At 35.9% G+C, this 14897-nt stretch overlaps 3 protein-coding genes across 3 annotated transcripts; 2 read left to right on the top strand and 1 right to left on the bottom strand.

The window, feature by feature from the left end:
• The first annotated feature begins 374 nt into the window (after positions 1–374).
• On the top strand, positions 375–1419 carry LOC120134231. The gene is made up of 4 exons (XM_039150703.1): positions 375–460; positions 621–738; positions 922–1088; positions 1134–1419. The coding sequence occupies exons 1-4, from the start codon at positions 375–377 to the stop codon at positions 1417–1419; spliced, it is 657 nt and encodes a 218-aa protein (XP_039006634.1).
• A 9467-nt stretch (positions 1420–10886) lies between these two features.
• LOC120134137 lies at positions 10887–11623 on the top strand. The gene is made up of 2 exons (XM_039150607.1): positions 10887–11143; positions 11215–11623. Exons 1-2 carry the CDS (start codon positions 10904–10906, stop codon positions 11524–11526), a joined length of 552 nt encoding a protein of 183 aa, XP_039006538.1. The 5' UTR covers positions 10887–10903; the 3' UTR covers positions 11527–11623.
• Positions 11624–11704: 81 nt separating this feature from the next.
• LOC120134164 (SKP1-like protein 1A) lies at positions 11705–13127 on the bottom strand. Its single transcript, XM_039150635.1, has 2 exons — positions 12749–13127; positions 11705–12082 (listed from the first exon to the last, which is right to left on the bottom strand). The coding sequence occupies exons 1-2, from the start codon at positions 13043–13045 to the stop codon at positions 11909–11911; spliced, it is 471 nt and encodes a 156-aa protein (XP_039006566.1). The 5' UTR covers positions 13046–13127; the 3' UTR covers positions 11705–11908.
• Between the last annotated feature and the right edge of the window lie 1770 nt (positions 13128–14897).

The following is a 14897-nucleotide window of genomic DNA, read 5'->3' as shown; positions in this document are numbered from 1 at the left end:
CAAAGCAAAGAAAATCATCATTATAATAAATAAGTGTCATCTTGATTAGTCGTGGTGATGTCAAATCCAACTCTGAAAAAAGAATAAACAAAAATAATGACCAAAATATCAAAAACATGTCATAAAGGTAAATGAAAACTTGTTATAAAGCAGAGTTTTAAAAAATTTAAAACAATGAAAAAGTAAAAATGCATTATAATAAAGTAAAAATAATGATGAATACCAGTGATCAGTGACCAATACTAAAACTAATATTATTGTCAGTCATAGAGATAAAAAAAAGAAATTATTGACGATAAAAAAAGAAGAGAAATGACAAAGACAACACCTAATTATTTTTTATAAAGTTTAGTACTTTCAAAATGTTTTATAAGATGGTGAGATTCTTCACTAATCAAATAGGAAGTGTTGATGAGGGTGTCAAGGGTTGTGATGTAGGGGTTCTAAGAAAGCTACTTAGGTGAGAGCTTGTTAAGGGAGGCCATTATGGATAAGATTAAAGTTGCTTTCTTTAGTCAGGGGAAGGACAAGGCCCCTGGCCCTGATAGCTACACAGTTGGGTTTTCAAGTCTATTTGGACATTGTTGATGCTAATGTTGTATATGCAATCATTTTTTTAGTTCTTTTGTTTTGCACCCTATTTTCAATTATACTGCTATTACTTTGGTTCCTAGAATTCTTAATCCCAGTATGGCTAAGGATTACAGACCGATTTCTTGTTGTTATGTTATTTACAAGGTAATCACTAAAATCCTTGTAGCTAGGCTCACTAATTTGTTTCTTGGAATGATTCTTTTAAACCAGTCTGTTTTTTAAAGAGACAGAAGTATTATGGATAACACCTTGCTGGAATAGGAGTTGGTGAGGGGGTATGGTAGAAGGACTTTGTCTTCAAGGTGTGCTATTAATGCTGATTTGTAGAAAGTTTTTGACTTCTTAAGCTGGAGCTTTGTTTTAGGGATTTTGGAGAGTTTGGGAGTGCCTGCTCAGTTTAGTCAATGGATCATTGTTTGTATCACTGGTTCTAGGTTTTCCATTTCATTTAATGAGAGTTTGGTTGGGTACTTTATGGACGAGAGGGGTATAAGGTAGGGAGATCCTTTATCTCCCTACCTGTTTGTCTTGTCAATAAGTGTGCTTTCTAAGTTGTTGAATGTTGTTGCTGCAAAAAAGGTCTTTCAGTTTCATCCTAAGTGTGGGATAATTGGTTTTGAGGTGGGTGTCGATTGTATCATTGATAAGTTTTATGAATTTTCAAGGCTATGGCTTAATGCAACTAAATCTGAACTGTTCTCCTCTAGTATGAGTGGGACCCAATTGAAGCTAATTCATGAAGCTATTGAATTCAAGATTAGGACTCTACCTGTTAGATACCTGAGAGTTCCTATGGTGCCTCAAAAGCTATCTAAAAAAGATTGAAGTGGGCTGGTGGAGAAGTTGAAGGCTAAGCTTAGGCAGCGATCCAGTAGATGGCTCAACTATATCGGCATGATGCAGTTGATCGGGATTGTACTTCATAGTATATTACCAAATCCTGGTGTAGGCAAGTTATTTTGCCAACTTATATTATTGGGAGAATTGAGCAATTTTGTGCTCGATTTTTTTCGAAAGGAAGAGACATCCTTGCAAGGGAGCCAGGATTGGACAGGGCTCTATTTGTATCCCAAAGTCTGAGGGTGGTCTATTGTTAAGAAATTTGAAAAGCTGGAGTAAGGCTTGTGTACTTCTGTTGATGAGGAATGTGCTTGCCAATGTAGGGTCACTTTGGGTAGCCTGGATCTATACTTAAGTTTTTAAGGTTGTAGATTTTTGGCAGGTTGTTTGTAGACCCATTTTAGTTGGATCTTGAAGAAGATTTTAAGGTTGAGGGGGGAGACCATGCCTTTGTTCTCTGGCAAATTTATGGGTGAGGTAACATTAATGTGGTTTTGGGATAAGACTAGGAATAAGAAAAAGAAGATTGAATGGAAAAAGGTTGTTTGATTCTCCATGAACATTCTCAAGCACTCTGTCAATGCTTGGATGGTTATGTTGAATTGGCTTCCTACTGCTGATCAGTTGGTTAGGTTAAGGATGAATGTGGATGAAGGTTGCAGGAACTGTGATGGGATGAGACAAGAATCACGTGATAATGTGTTTTTCGAGTGCCAGTTTTCTAAGGAGTGTGGGTTGTTGTGTTGCGGTTGTGTGGCATATGCAGGGCTGTGGGGAGTTGGAGTGAAGAGCTTGACTGGGTTGTCTCTTGGTTTAAGGGTAAATCACTTTTGGTGTATGTGCTGAAAGTTGCTTGGTGTGCTTTTGTTTATTGCACTTGGGAAGAAATGAACCATAGGCAATTTAGACATGAAAGAAAGAGTGTAAATGAGGTGGTAGATGCCATTAAGGATGTTGTTCGCATCAAGATTTATATGAAGAATATACAAAGGGATATTGTAATTTGTGTATATCATGGGGTGTGTAATTCTTTTCCCGTGAAGGGATGTTGTTTGTAGATGTACTTTGTAGTAGATTTGGGGTGATTTTCCCCAAAAATCACCCTACACCTATATATTTCTCTGTCAGGCACCATTCAGGCTATATTTCCCGATCTAACACCCTTTGCAGTAAAGCGCGCCCCTACAACGCGCTTTAGGCTGATCTGGCGCCAAGTGGGGTAAGGCGCGCCCCCTGCAGTGCGCAATGGTAAATGTGTAAAAAATTAGAGTGCTAATTTTGTAAATATTTTTAAACTGGTGCCTAATATGTAATTAATTTCTATTAGAGTGATATATGTGTAAAAACACCAACTTTATCTATTTATTTTTTGTGATATTATTTTTAACAACAGTTAATAATGTTTATTGACTTTTAAAATTAATTGTTTAAAAATATTAAAATAAACTTTTAATTACAATTGAGAAATCAAATTAATTATTATTCACTTTTTAAAAATAAATAAAAATGCAAAAAATGAATTAAAATGAATAAAATTCAATAAAAATATAATGTAAAGCTAAAAAACATCACCTCTTTATTTAAAATATTCTTTCTAATATTAATTTTAAAAAATATAAAATAAATATTAAATTTCAATTTTATTAAAAATGAATAAACATTAGTAACTGTTGTTAAAAAATAATAATTAATGAATAATAATTCAGTTGATCCCTCAATTGCAATTAATAGTTTATTTTAGTCAAGTTTATGATTGTTAAACAGTCGAAGGTGTGGAAAGCTACAGGAATCGAATGAAAATTCGATCGTACAAAGTCAATAACTTAAAATTGTCTAAATACTGTCTAAATATCAACTCAATTGTACCACGAATAAACATTCGATCGAAGAGTTGATCTTTTCTGCTCAATCTTCACAAAAATTGTTTTGTCTCGCCATTAATTATTATTTTTTAACAATAGTTAATAATATTTATTCATTTTTAATAAAATTAAAATTTAAAATTTATTTTATATTTTTTAAAATTAATATTAGAAAAAATATTTTGGTGATATTTTTAGCTTTACATTATATTTTTATTGAATTTTATTCATTTTTAATTTATTTTTATTGCATTTTTCTTTATTTTTTAAAAAAATAAATAATAATTCATTTGATCTCTCAATTGTAATTAAAAATTTATTTTAATATTTTTAAATAATTAATTTTAAAAGTCAATAAACATTATTATCTGTTGTTAAAAATAATATCACAAAAAAATAAATAGATAAAATTGACATTTTACACAAATATCACCATAACTGAAATTAATTACATATTAGGCACCACTTAAAAAATATTTATAAAATTAATATCCGAGTTTTTACACGTTTAACAAGGCGTGTTGCAGGGGGCGCGTCTTACTCCACGTGGCAGGCGTAAAGCGCGGAGTAGGGGCGCGCCTTCTGCAAAAGTTGTTAGATCGTGAAATATAACTTGAACGGTGTCTGACATGAAAATATATAGGTGTAGAGTGATTTTTGGGGAAAATCGCCCAGATTTGTTATGTTCTATTGAATAATAAAATTGTCAATTTATTCAAAAAAAATGCTTTATAAGATAATATTTTTATTTGTAGTCTTTTTAGAAAATCAACTTTTTGCCGAAATCTTAAAAAAATCAATGGATAACATTATATTACGAAAACTTAAAGAGTTTTAGTTTTACATAGATTTAAGATCGTTGGACGAGTGAAAATAAATTGTTGAAATTAACAATAGAAAATGATAAAATATTCATTGGAAAAAAAAGAATAAGAAATTAATTTCAACCGTCAAATTTCACTTATCGAACGATCCTAAATTTGTATAAAACTAAAATATTTTTATATTGTATAAATAAATCTCAATCCAATATGCCATATATGATAGATTACAAAATATTCTCCAAATATTTTGTATTTACTATTGTATATTTAGTTGCCTAAGTTATAGCCTAATTCCTAATTACAAAATATTCTCCAAATATTTTGTATTTACTATTGTATATTTAGTTGCCTAAGTTATAGCCTAATTCCTAAATTATAGCCTAATGATTAGGATTGTATCTACTAATGACTGTGTATATATTGAACCCCTGTGGTAATGAAAAAGGACACGGAATTACATTCTTTCATGGTATCAGCTACGGTTGATCTATCCTAGCTTCTGCAACCCTATTTTTTTCTCTTCCTCTTCTTCTCTGTCTTCTGTCCTTCCGTCTGATATGGCTCCCACATCATCTTCCTCATCCTTTCACCCTGCTCTTGCTGTTTCTAACATCAAGACACATATTCCCATCACTCTTGAGATGGAGAACGTCCAATATACAAATTGGGCAGAGTTATTCAAGGTCCATTGTCGATCTCACAAGGTTCTTCATCATATTATCCCACCGAAATCTAAGGACGGGGAGGCCACAGAGCCGGCTATCTTTAGTCAGGAAGAACAAGAGTTGTGGGATACGTTGGATGCTGCTGTGGTTCAGTGGATTTATTCCACAATTTCGACAGATCTTTTGAATACCGTTATTGAAGCCAATGTTTCTGCCATGACTCTATGGAATCGTCTTCGCGATTTGTTTCAGGATAATGAGAACTCTCGTGCTGTTTCCTTGGAACACGAGTTCAACAACACCTACTTGAAGGATTTCTCCTCGGTTTCTGCATATTGCCAGCACCTCAAAACACTTTCCGACCAACTCAAGAATGTGGGTGCTCCGGTTTCGAACAATCGTCTTGTTCTTCGCATGGTGGGTGGTCTTACACCGGCTTACAAGGGAGTTGCTTCGGTTATTCGCCACAAAAAGGTACTACCACCTTTTTATGAAGTTCGATCGATGTTGGCCTTAGAAGAAACCAGCATGAAGGAGGCGACGACTGATGATGCGATGATGGTGACTAATCATGACACTGATGAGATTTCTAATCATCCTCCTACAGGTCGTGCACGTGGGAAACAGAACAAGCACCGCAACAACAACAAAAACCGCAAACCTACTAGTAGTGGAGTTCAGACGCCGGGTGTTGGACGTGGTGGCAACCGTGGAGGTGGTCCGAACTTGGGCGGTGGTCAGTAGGGTCCGATGCAACCAACATGGGCTATGCCTCCTTGGTGGACATGGATGCAACCACCTTGGGTCATGCCTCCTTGTCCATATCCGACTCAACCTTGGGGTAGGCAAGTTGGACCACGACAACCTGGTATTCTAGGAGCACGACCTCAGCAGCAGCAAGCCTATACTACATCGTCCGAGTGGGCTCCTACGGATATTGAGTCCGCCATGCACACCATGTCTCTCTCTCAATCGGATCCAAACTGGTATATGGATACTGGGGCGACGTCTCATATGACATCAACACAAGGTAATCTCTCGTCTTATGTTAATATGAGCAAAGATAATGGTGTTACTGTTGGTAGTGGTCAGTCAATTCCAATTCGTGGTTACGGTCATACCGTATTACCTTCCCCGAACCCACCTTTGTCTCTCAAACATGTCCTGCATACTCCGAATCTTATTAAAAATTTAGTGTCTGTTCGAAAATTTACAACTGATAATAATGTGTCAGTGGTGTTTGATCCTTGTGGGTTTTTCGTGCATGATTTACAGACGGGGAGACGTCTAATGAGATGTGATAGTACCATCTCTCTCTACCCAATCACTCCCACCAGACCGCATCCAGCCTCATCTCCTACTGTTTTGCTTGCTTCAACGCTTTGGCATGACCGTTTAGGTCACCCGGGCGACTCCATTTTATACATTCTTCAGCAAAATAAACTGATTGCTTGTAATAGTCCATCTAAGTCTACTACTTGTCAATCTTGTGTACTGGGAAAACATATTCGGTTGCCTTTTGTTCTTTCATCTTCTCAACTTTCATGCATTTTGATATTATTCATAGTGATATTTGGACTTCTCCCATTTTGAGTTCTTCGGGACATCGTTATTATGTGCTTTTTTTTGGATGATTATTCGAAATTCTTGTGGACTTTTCCCATCGCTAATAAATCACAAGTATTCTCCATTTTTACTAAATTCCAAGCTCATATTCGTACCCAGTTTGAACGAGATATCAAAACCATACAATGTGATAATGGGGGAGAGTTTGATAATGCCTCTTTTCGGCAATTCTGTGAGTCCCATGGCATTTCTTTTCGTTTCTCCTGCCCTTATACCTCCTCACAAAACGGGAAGGCCGAATGAAAAATAAGATCCATTAATAATATCATGCGCACACTACTTATTCATGCCTCTTTGCCACACTCTTTTTGGCATCATGCGCTTCATATGACAACCCATCTTTTGAATATTCTTCCCAGTACACTACTAGCCGATGCGTCTCCTCTACAAATTTTATACCACCGGGTTCCCTCTTATTCTCACATTCGGGTTTTTGGGTGCTTGTGTTATCCTCTTATTCCATCCACGACTATTTACAAATTACAAGCTCGATCCACTCCCTGTGTTTTCTTGGGTTATCCCGATAATCATCGAGGGTATAAATGTTTTGATTTATCCAACAATAAAATCATAATCTGCCGGCATGTACAATTTGATGAAATTATCTTCCCTTTTACCAAAGTCCATCAACCTAGTACAAGTGATTATGATTTTTTGAATATGGCGTGTCGCCGTATCTTCTTCATCAAAACCAACCACAACAGACTCCACTTTCTTCTCATACGACCCAACCAGTCATGTCTCCTCCAAACCCTTCACCAATTCGGCCCAGACCGCCCCCTTTTCCATTCGAACGCCCTGTCACCCGCAGCCAGCATGGTATCTTTAAGCCAAAAACTATATTTGACCCATCCGAGGCCCATACTATCACGGTTACGAGATCTCCTCTCCCACGTAACCCTGTGGTTGCACTTCGTGACCCGAATTGGAAGTTTGCTATGACTGACGAATATGATGCTCTTATTAAAAATAAGACGTGGGATTTGGTACCCCGTCCTCCTGGAGTTAATGTCATTCATTCTATGTGGATTTTTACTCATAAAATAAAGTCTGATGGTTCGTTTGAGAGGCATAAGGCCCGTCTTGTAGGTGATGGTAAAACTCAGCGTGTTGGTATTGATTGTGGAGAGACTTTCAGTCCGGTAGTGAAGCCAGCAACAATCCGTACTGTGCTTAGTCTTGCCCTGTCGAAACAATGGTTGATTCATCAGTTAGATGTAAGCAATGCTTTTTTGCATGATGACCTCAAGGAAACGGTTTATATGCACCAACCTATGGGATTTCGAGATCAAGTGCATCCTGATTATGTCTGTTTACTGCGTAAATCTCTCTATGGGCTCAAACAAGCCCCTCGGGCGTGGTACAAGAGGTTTGCTAATTTTGTTTCTTCCATTGGTTTCTCTAACAGTAAATCAGATACTTCCTTATTTATTTACAAACACGGGTCGGATATGGCATACCTACTGCTTTACGTTGATGACATTATTCTGACGGCGTCTTCTGAGCATCTTCGCAAGTCTATAATGGCTCGTCTCAACTCTGAGTTTGCTATGAAGGATTTGGGTTTCTTGAACTATTTTCTCGGTATCAGTGTGACTCGACACAAGGGTGGGTTGTTTTTATCACAACAAAAATACGCTGAGGACATCATTGATCGAGCAGGCATGTATTCTTGTAAGCCCAGTCAGACTCCAGTTGATACCAAGCCGAAGGTGAGTGCCAACAGCGGTGCACGATATGCTGATCCAACTCAGTACCGCAGCCTTACGGGTGCCCTGCAATATCTCACTTTTACGCGGCCGGATATTTCCTATGCAGTTCAGCAGATTTGTCTCCATATGCATGACCCTCGGGATGAACATATGAACTCTCTCAAGCGTATCATCTGGTATATCCAAGGTACTCTTCATCTTGGTTTACATATTTCTCCTTCCTCCATTACCGATCTTGTCTCTTATACGGATGCGGATTGGGGAGGCTGTCCCGATACTCGACGATCCACCTCCGGGTATTGTGTTTTTTTGGGTGACAATTTGATCTCATGGTCGTCCAAACGACAACCTACGCTTTCCCGATCAAGTGCCGAGGCAGAATACAGGGGAGTTGCCAACGTTGTCTCGGAGTCTTGTTGGCTTCGTAATCTTATTCTCGAACTCAACTGTCCCATCCGTAAAGCAACAATGGTTTACTGCGACAATGTGAGTGCTATCTATCTTTCTGGTAATCCCATTCAACACCAGCGTACGAAGCACATTGAAATGGATATTCATTTTGTTCGAGAAAAAGTTGCACGGGGTGAGGTTCGTGTTCGTCATGTGCCGTCTAGGTACCAGATTGCGGATATTTTCACTAAGGGGTTGCCCCTTATATTGTTTGACGATTTCCGGACCAATCTTAACGTTCGAGATCCTCCCGTTTCGACTGCGGGAGAGTGATAGATTACAAAATATTCTCCAAATATTTTGTATTTACTATTGTATATTTAGTTGCCTAAGTTATAGCCTAATTCCTAATTACAAAATATTCTCCAAATATTTTGTATTTACTATTGTATATTTAGTTGCCTAAGTTATAGCCTAATTCCTAAATTATAGCCTAATGATTAGGATTGTATCTACTAATGACTGTGTATATATTGAACCCCTGTGGTAATGAAAAAGGACACGGAATTACATTCTTTCAATATAGAGTTTTACACAATATGAGACCTACCAATAACGGTAGATAAATGTAACTCTATGTTATATGAAATTAAAGGAAATTTCGCAACAGTAGAGGACTAAAACATAATTAAACCACCAAATCTAATTTTTGGAGATGAAGTGAATTTATAAATAAGTATCTATCTGGAATGTCCTCATCCCCTTAAATAATAATATTATAGAGGAAAATGAAGGTGAGTGGTCCCTTAATCATTGATGAACTAATAGGTAAAAGGAACGAGAATGATGCAACAGTTGTCTGTCCAAACCCTAATACTATATGTAATATGTAATACAAAGTTTCTCTGAAACCGTATTAAATATATATCATGATAATCATTATATATTACAAAATGCCTGTGAAAAATCTGACCTAAATTCTGGGTTTTAGCAAATAATATTGTTGTTTGTGTTTAGAATGTGACTACTGATGTTTTGTTTTGTTTTGTTTTGTTTTGTTATGTGCATAGAAACTGCCTTTTTTTATTGATAAAAGAAGAATAAAATAAAATGCTGATGAGCCGAATTGAATTGCCAAAGCTCGGGGTTTCCACGTTTCGTCTTCTTTACTTAATTAAATTCTGCTCTCTTTTTACACTACACAGATTTTAAAATCGAGATGGTCAAATCTTGAAACATTAGTAATTATAAATTTTATGGATTTATAACCTGTATAATTATTGATATTAGATTTTATTAATTGATTAAATTTGATTTTTTATAACCATAGATATTCGGTCTATTGATTAATTAATTCAGATACAGTCTTGCAAAGGGAATGGCAACCCTTTCAACTCAATTTGCTCCATTTGAAAACACTATAATTCGAACTCATGATTTTGTTTTAGGAATACGATTGTCTCATCCAATTAGACCAACTGATTGTTGATATTGATTAAATTTGATTTAGTTTTATGAAATTTTATTATATAAACGATCTTTGTAAGTCATTTTTTATATTTATAGTTTTATTTTTTTTTTTGAAAAAAATACAATTTTTAATTTTATTAGATGCAATTTCAAAAGATAACATTTTCTTGATACATTCAAAGAAAGGTGACATTCAAATATTGCTTGCAACAACTAATGGAGACATTGTTATTTGAGCCATTAGGCCCAAAAGAGAAAAGAATTGCAATCTCTACATTTTTTTTAAAGGACGCATACATTTCGGCCGTTTGGTTTGGGTGAAAAGAACAAAGAAATTGATATTGGACTTTACATCATTAATTAAGGAGCCCATTGATTTATGCAGGAACAATCCAAAATAAGCCCAGTTTGTTTGACCCTAGCTTCTCTTTAATAAAAAGGAATAAATACACATTTACTCCCTATATCTACATCTTCTTTCAATTTGATGCATGATTCTTTTTGTCCATATCACTCCTCGAATTCAGCAAAATTTCCCAACTTGATCCCTAAACTTGGATTTTTAATCCTTCTAATGACGTGACACTTTCAAATTCTACAATGTGATCGCATAAAAAAAGGAAATATATATTTTAACATTACTTATTAAAATACTTTTAGTATAAATTTTAAAAACAATGTTAAACTAGCTTTAAATATCAGCAGCTTTTGTAGGAGTAAAATTTTAAAATTAATTGATTTACTATTTAAGGGATGACGTAACTTTGAAGCTAGGGGTAGGTTTTTCTTTTTATTCGCTTACCTTTATATGTTTTGTTCGAAATTCCCTTGCCTTTATTCACCTATATATATATATATATATAATGAAAGACGCCGTGTTATATGATTCTGTGTTTGCTCATCGCGAGTGCCAAAGAGGTATGGGAGAGCGATATCTGATGGATGCAGATAAGAACAATTGTTTTTGGCTCGACCGAACCTTGTTGATGTGTATGCTTTACTGTGCTGTCCAGGGCAACAAACAACACTTTGTTGCCACGCTTGCTGCATTGATACTGCATGATTTCCTTGTTTTCATGCTCAAGCTCCTTCTCCACGATCTTTATGCTTTACTCTCAACTCACTTAAACAACTTGAAATCAACAACTTTCAATCAAAGTGTAAGTGCCTTGGTTTCCCCCCCCCCCCACTTTTTTACTCCTCTTATTTATGTTTTGATGAATTCTTGCAGGGGATCGATAACAGCCTGAGAGGAAAGGGGACACTCGAATTATGCACAAAAGTAAAGGAAGATAAAAAGGATGGCCAAGGAGAGGGAAAGAAAGTTGCAGCTTGTGAGAATTGCAGGGGGTTGCAAGAGGAAGAAGCACTGAAAGCCAAAGAGAAGTACAAGGATAAATACAAGAAAAAGTTGCTGCAAAAGGAGGAGAGATTCGAGAAAGTTAAAAGCTCGTTGAAAGATCAACACAATGAGGATCGAGACAAGTGGGAAGAAGACAGAAAGCTGCTCAACAAAAAGTATCAAGAGATGCGCTGGACATAAAATCAATCAAATAAGAGAAGAAAAAAATACCCTTTAATCATTCAATGTTTCTATTAATCAGTTAAATAAATGCAATGATGATGATGATGATGATGTACGTGTTTATGTGAGCAATTATAGATAAAATTGTATGCATGTATGCATTGCATATTACACAACACAAGAACCAAGAGGCAAATTATGAAATTCTAATTATATTAGGATAATAGATTGTGGAGCTGTTCATAGTAAATCGTCCAACAAGTAGAACCGGCTGATGCATAGAACAAAATAACCCAGATAAAGCCATCTCTCATTGTTCCCCAACTAGAAAACCCACTGATAAAACCCGAAAAAATCAGAAACTATGGTAATATCAACATTTAATTTAAAAGCTTTCCTATCATTCGAATGCCCACTGGTTCTCCCTCCTAGCCTCCTCCTCCTCCTCTGGGGTGAAATCGTTCTTGATGTTGAACGTCTTGCGAATCTCCTCGGGTGTCTTCCCCTTAATCATGTCAGCCACAGTTTGGCAGGTCAAGTCCAATAAACTTTTGATATTCAGATAGTTCGCAGCCTGCAAAATCCCAGTATCAAAATATTAAAAGGTTTAGTACACTAATCGAAAGTAAACCACAACAACATAAGCAATAACCTATAGATTTAATAGTTGAATTAGCATTATCAAGGTCAATAAGCCATTGTTACAGGAACGTGGACTTTTTGGTACAAAGAACAAAAAATTGAATGCAAATAGCAACTTGCGTGTGCACGGATGGACCCAGGGGTACTGGGGACTGGGGAGTGCAATCACACCCCTGGAAATTTCAAATTCCCACGTAGTTTAAGTGATCTAATTTCGTAACACCTTAAAAATTTTAATTTCGCACCCTCTAAATTTTTAATATAATTTCCTACGTTTTCTCATCACTAACATAAGATCCTCCAATCGTCCCTGCTTGCGTGAAACTTAATTGCATAGCATAGTCTACGTTTTTTAGAACTTATATTACATAACTCCAAATAAATTTTGAAGCTTTTAAACAAGTTGTTTAACTCGATAAGTATAGTAGTGCTCCGTAACTGTATCGTGTAAATCATGATCTCTGCCGATAGAGCAATAAACAGATAAGCATACGATTTCAATTAAAACCAACAGCCCTAAATTAGCAGCATTGCGAATGTCAAATAAATCATTAGGGCATCAAAATAACAAGAGAGAGTCAAAAGTGGGTGAACTAACCAAGATGAGGTCAAAGAGGGTATTTTGGTCAACTTTGACAAAATCAGCATCCCAAGCCTTTATTTCATCCTCGGGGTTCTTTTCCTTGTCAGCGGCGGCATCGACGTGCTTCTTGCAGTACTCAAGGACCTTCAATAAGATCTTGCTGGTGACGTTCGGTAGAGGGATCTCGTTGTCGGCGCAGTCGTCCTCGATCATGTGTTTGATCGTCTGCGACTCGACCGCCACAGCTTCCTCCACCTCGAAAGTCTCGCCGTCGGAACTCCTCAGCATTATCTTCTTCGAAGTCGACGCCATTATTTCCTCCGAAACATTCAATCACATGCGGTGATAGAAACCCTTATCGGATTGAAAAGAGAGAAAGAAAACAAAATTCAGAGTCAGCAGGAAAATGCTAAATATAATAATAATTTAACTCTGATTGAAACCGGGGATATTTATAGAAGGATTCATGTACAAACGCTGCCGTTTTGATATCTAATTCAAAAGAGGTTCTCGATGTTTCTGTTCGTTTTGTATATTATAGATAAGAATTCGTGAAACGTTTTGAATATTATTTTTAAAAAAATATATTTTTTTAAAAATAACTCTTTAAGTGCACTAGAAAATTTATATTAAAAAATTATTTCCAATTTTAATAATGATTTAGAAATGTAGGTATATGTGATAGAATAAAACTTGTGAAATAGATAAAGTTGTAATAAATTGTAATTAGATTAATCAATACTTAAGTAGTACTGTAGTTATATTTGAATTAGAATGATCATTTTAAAAATTTCAAGTTTCAACATAATTTTATCATAAGAAGATAACAATCTGAATTCGTCAATTTTGAATCTACATCAAACTCACCCGAACCAAAAAGGACTTGCAACCAAAGTGATCAATATCAAACAACCATAAACTGAAATGACTCAAGTTAAGCTAATTCTAAAGAGAAAATAACCTCAGTGACCAAAAATCTCATATAATATACGATTTTAACCAACTTTTTCCGGATTTGCCAAAATGACCAACAAAATCGCAATGCGATCGCTAATTCGCAACGCGATCTCCATTATCGCAAATCAGTTTCCAGATTCGCAACGCGATTATAATTATCGCAATGCGATTTTCCAATTTCGCGTTGCGATTTTCCCAATTCGCAATGCGAATAAGTAAATCGTAATGCGAATTTGAAAAATCGCAATGCGATACTGACTATCTCAATGCGAATTTGGAAAATCGCAACGCGGTACTGACTATCGCAACGCGATAATACAAAATCGCAACGCGATACTGACTTTCGCAACTCGATACTTAATTTCGCAACTCAATACTGACTTTCGCAACGAGATAATACATAATCGCAATGCGATTTTCAAAGCGCCATTAGTATCGCAAAGCGTATTTTATTTTCAAATTCCAAACACGAATATTAATATATTGGAACACTGAACCGTCCACAGTATATCCCGTAATCGCAACTCATAACCTAAAACCTAAAATCACAACTCAGTCCCATCTCCATCTCTCACTCTCTCACCCATCTCTGACGAAATCCGTCCCCATCTCCGGCGAAATCCGTCTATCTCCATCTCTCAGAGCCACCCTCACAATCAGAAATGGAAAATCAACCAAATCAACCACCGAGGGTTAATTTTTTTAATTATTTTCTTTTTGAAATTTTTGCATTATTATTAGGTTTTTCATATTGAAATTGATGATAAGTTTACTGGTAATTTCAATAATAGATTAACCATTTCACTTAGATTGCTTATTAAATCAACCGAGAATCGCAACGCGAAATGAAAATCGCAACGCGATTTTATTCTCTCGTTGCGATAGTCAAATTCGCGTTGCGATTTTCATTTTCGTGTTGCGATTTTCATTTTCAGAAACTATTCTTCTTCTGCAAATTGAAACTTGAATGAATTGCATTACTTCAACCAAAAAATAAAGACAAATAAGAAATTCACAGTGTTGCAAATTTAAGTTTGAAGAATAAACTACTACTCTTTATGTTTATTATTGTTTTTGGTATATCTTCACAGTGTAGTTTTTGATATATCTAACTTAGTATGTTTATTGTTTTTGTAGAACTTTTATTCGGCTCAATTGACCTTAAGAAATAAAGTCAGCCTGGCCAAAACAATTGCGTCGAAGCTTT

Source organism: Hibiscus syriacus, unplaced genomic scaffold (assembly GCF_006381635.1).
Source record: "Hibiscus syriacus cultivar Baekdansim isolate YM2019G1 unplaced genomic scaffold, ASM638163v2 tig00110597_pilon, whole genome shotgun sequence".
NCBI lineage: Eukaryota > Viridiplantae > Streptophyta > Magnoliopsida > Malvales > Malvaceae > Hibiscus > Hibiscus syriacus.
The sequence above is the reverse complement of the archived record's forward strand: the minus strand, read 5'-3'. Positions and strand labels throughout refer to the sequence as shown.